This window comes from Drosophila bipectinata, chromosome XR (assembly GCF_030179905.1).
Source record: "Drosophila bipectinata strain 14024-0381.07 chromosome XR, DbipHiC1v2, whole genome shotgun sequence".
In the NCBI taxonomy this organism is placed as follows: Eukaryota; Metazoa; Arthropoda; class Insecta; order Diptera; family Drosophilidae; genus Drosophila; species Drosophila bipectinata.
In genome coordinates, this window is record NC_091735.1 from 10,008,923 (window position 1) to 10,012,591 (window position 3,669).

General features: G+C 40.3%; 1 protein-coding gene across 1 annotated transcript; it reads left to right on the plus strand.

The window, feature by feature from the left end:
* The first annotated feature begins 2,115 nt into the window (after positions 1 to 2,115).
* LOC138925615 (uncharacterized) lies at positions 2,116 to 2,683 on the plus strand. The gene is made up of 2 exons (XM_070276463.1): positions 2,116 to 2,571; positions 2,624 to 2,683. Exons 1-2 carry the CDS (start codon positions 2,116 to 2,118, stop codon positions 2,681 to 2,683), a joined length of 516 nt encoding a protein of 171 aa, XP_070132564.1.
* The last annotated feature ends 986 nt before the right edge of the window (positions 2,684 to 3,669 follow it).

Below are 3,669 nucleotides of genomic sequence, written 5' to 3' on the forward strand. Positions count from 1 at the left end.
CGTGTATGTGAATGTGTGACACGCATACATACAAAGATTAATCCAAGCGCAGACCAACCTTCTTCATCGCGCTCCTTTCAGAGACTGAGAAACAGAAAGCATTCAATGAGAATATGGGCGTAAGATGAACGGGGGACTGTCGCAAGAAATTTTTGCGTCCATTTTCGTTGCATGAAATGGGTTGTCTATATGCTGTATGGTTAGTGATACAACCAGCCGGACTCGTTATGGGAGAACGTACCCTTCAGTACCATACCTCAAGGATTACTCAAGCAATCGTCTAGGTACTAGTATTGCTACCCGAGGAATCCTCGGGGTATGTTTCATACAAACCATCAAGGAATTTCCATAGAAGAGTTCCTCGCATCGAGGAATTCGAACAACTCAAGGAATACTGGGATTCCTGCAGTTATTCGAAGAGCATTTCAAACTAAATACCCCAGGGAATCCCTGAGGTATACTCTGAGGAATCGTTGAGGAAATACCCCAGGAATCCCTGGGGAACTCAAAAAAATTAAAAATTATTATTATTCGTATTAATATTATAATTACAATATATATATTTTATACGAAAATATATTTTAACGATTTCGTAAGGGGTCCGCGCTTCAATATATTCGTCACTGCGGTGCTCTGCAAAAATTAATAGGTATTAAACATTTTTTTATATTTAATTTATAAATATTATACTTATGTAAGGCAGCCAATGCCTCGTCGGTGCTGGTGGCCTTGCTAATAAATAAGTTCATTATATGCACTACTCACCAGAATTAGTTATTATCACCAGGTCACTTAAATGTTTTTTAAAAAATTTAACTTTAACAAACGCGTGTAACTTTTATGCAAATTGAACATCAAATGCAAAGAGAAGGGAAGAGGCAAGACGAAACCGAAAATTGACAACCGATAATTCTGGCGCGTGCCAGGGTATAGTCGACCAACGCTATGCCTTGTAATTAGAATCGCACAAGGAAAATAATCAAACATGAACATTTGGCTTTGCCTAAAGCCAATTATTAATACATTTCAATATACCATATGATTAGATAAGAAAAATTTATTAAATATAATCTTAAATATATATAAATATTTCAACATATTTTAAAAAGAATATTCTGACGTCGCTTCCATTCTTTTGGTTTTCGACACTGATTTTTTTTCTCTCCCTTCCCTCCATCTACATCTCTCTAATTGTCTCTCTGTCGCGTGCCTCTGCTCTGAAACTATGACGTAGAAGCTTCGAGAATCATCGTCGAAAACCGAAAGCAGGTAGAAGTTTCGTTTCTCCTTTCGTTTCGGACTTGAGTAAACGAAGCCCATGCAATTTGTTTTTGTTTTTCGAACAAGTCGCCAGGAAACGTCGGGGTAAGGAATTTTGGTACTGAAGGGTAGGGACGAATCTAAATTTAGCATTTTCGGACACGATGGTCTTTCGAAAGTATGGAGGAAACCAAATGAAACCATGAAAGAGAAAAACTTGATTTCAACTATTAAGCATGGTGGCGGCAATGTAATGATTTGGGGGTCGGCCAAATGGTCCTCATTGATAAAAAAATGAACAAAAATATGTAAAAGGACATTTTAAGCCAACATTTGATCCCCACTGCATTAAAACTTGGTCTCGGATTGAGACCAAGTCATTCTTGTTCTAGCAAGACAACGACCCGAAAAATTCGTCATATTTGGTGCAAGAGTGGCTGGTATATTACTGTAAACAGCTAAAAACACTGGCCAGTCACCGGATTTAAATCCGATAGAACATGTGTGGTATATTCTGGAGAAAAGAATAAAGAAGCATGTAATTTCATCGAAGGAGTCCTTTAAAAGGGTTTTGATGACTGAATAGGACCAAATTGGCGCGAATGAGACAGAAAAATTTGTAAAAAGCATGAGTCGACGCTTACAAGCTCTTATCGATTCTATAGGAGGACTCACCAAGTACTAAGATCACCCAAACATAAACAGGAAAAACAGGAGCTCGAAAGACAGGAGCGGCTGTTGCTTCCGCTGCAGAGAGAAGGACCATAGGGCGGTCACCTGTTAAAGGGACCCTCGGTGCTTCTCATGTGAAGATAAGGGCCGGAAGGATGTGAGGCATCAGACTGGAAGTAGAAGATGCCCCATGTCAGTGAAAGGAGGTGGACCAAGGATGTCAGGATGCTAGTACTTCAGCTGAACCTAAACCACTGCAGGGCGGCTCAAGATGTGCTGGCGCAGACTGTGCGGGAGGCGAAGGCGGACTTAGCGCACCTAAGCGAGCCCCATAGGGCTGGCTCAGACAACCTCTGGGCAGTAGACCTATCGGGGATGGCAGCCATCTGGAGCTGCAGCGCAACCGTCGCGACAATGCACTCAGTGCACAGTGCGGAGGGATACGTTTGGGCTGGGATAGGCGGGGCATGGCTTTACAGCTGCTATTTGGCACCTAGCTCAACCAGCAATGAATTTGAGCGCATTATGGACTGCCTGGGAAATGACATAAGAGACCGTTCTGATGTCTTTGTAGCAGAGGACTTCAATGCGTGGTCAAAGGACTGGGGCTGCACGAGGACAAATGCGAGAGGGACAGTGGTGAGAGAATCCTTTGCCTCACTCAATCTCGTACCACTGCTCGTACCGGCAGACGGACAAGCTCATATCAACTCAGGAGGTGATCCTGATCAAGAATATATATACTTTATAGGGTCGGAGATGTGACCAAAATTATAAAACCCTCTGCAAGGGTATAAAAATGTGGGCGTGGCACCGCCCACTTTTCAAGAAACTTAATCTAACTCAAAAACTAAACAAGATATTTAGATTTTGATTTTTGATTTGAGCTTATACGGTCAAAAGAACTGTGAGAATTGTGAGCGTGGCACCGCGCCCTATTTAAAAATAACATGCTAACTGTAGAACTAAGCAAGATATTTCAATTTGTTTATTTTTTAGTGTTTTATAAAGCCATAGTCTTCTTTTGGAAAAGTAGGTGTGGTTTTTTTTTTTTTTTTAATTAAAAATCTTTTATTTTTTTTTAAATTTAAATCGATTTTGCACTAGTCTCACAACTAACAGATTCACATTTAAGGTTTTGAGGTTGCCTCCTTAAATTATGAATTTCTTCGAAAGTGCATAGAAACGCATATTCATATTTCACTCATATGAATAAAATGTAACAATCTCAAAAATGGTCTAAATTACAATGTTTGACTCGGTTCGACTTAGTTTAAATCCCTTTGTATACCCTTGCAGAGGGTATTATAATTTTGTCCAAAAGTGTGCAACGCAGTGAAGGAGACATCTCCGACCCTATAAAGTATATATATTCTTGATCAGGATCACCTCCTGAGTTGATATGAGCATGTCCGTCTGTCCGTCTGTCTGTTTCTACTCAAACTAGTCTCTCAGTTTTAAAGCTATCGTCTTGAAACTTTGCACACACCCTTCTTTCCTTTGCACGCAGTATATAAGTCGGAACGGTCGGGATCGGCCGACTATATCCTATAGCTGCCATATAACTGATTGATCGGAAATGGTATAACTTTGGTGTTTTTAGAGTTAGAGAGTTCAAATTTGACATGAGAGCTATTTTTGGCAAAATAATACGACATGCCAAATTTCATAAGGATCGGCCGACTATATCCTATAGCTGCCATATAACTCAACGATCGGAAATGACCCAACTTTCGT

What these genes read in the sequence shown, in the direction of transcription:
- LOC138925615 (XM_070276463.1), top strand. Translation starts at nt 2,116, where the DNA reads ATGCCCCATGTCAGTGAAAGGAGGTGGACCAAGGATGTCAGGATGCTA. An exon ending in CAAATGCGAGAGGGACAGTG is followed by an intron (nt 2,572 to 2,623) that starts GTGAGAGAATCC and finishes TCGTACCGGCAG; the next exon opens with ACGGACAAGCTCATATCAAC.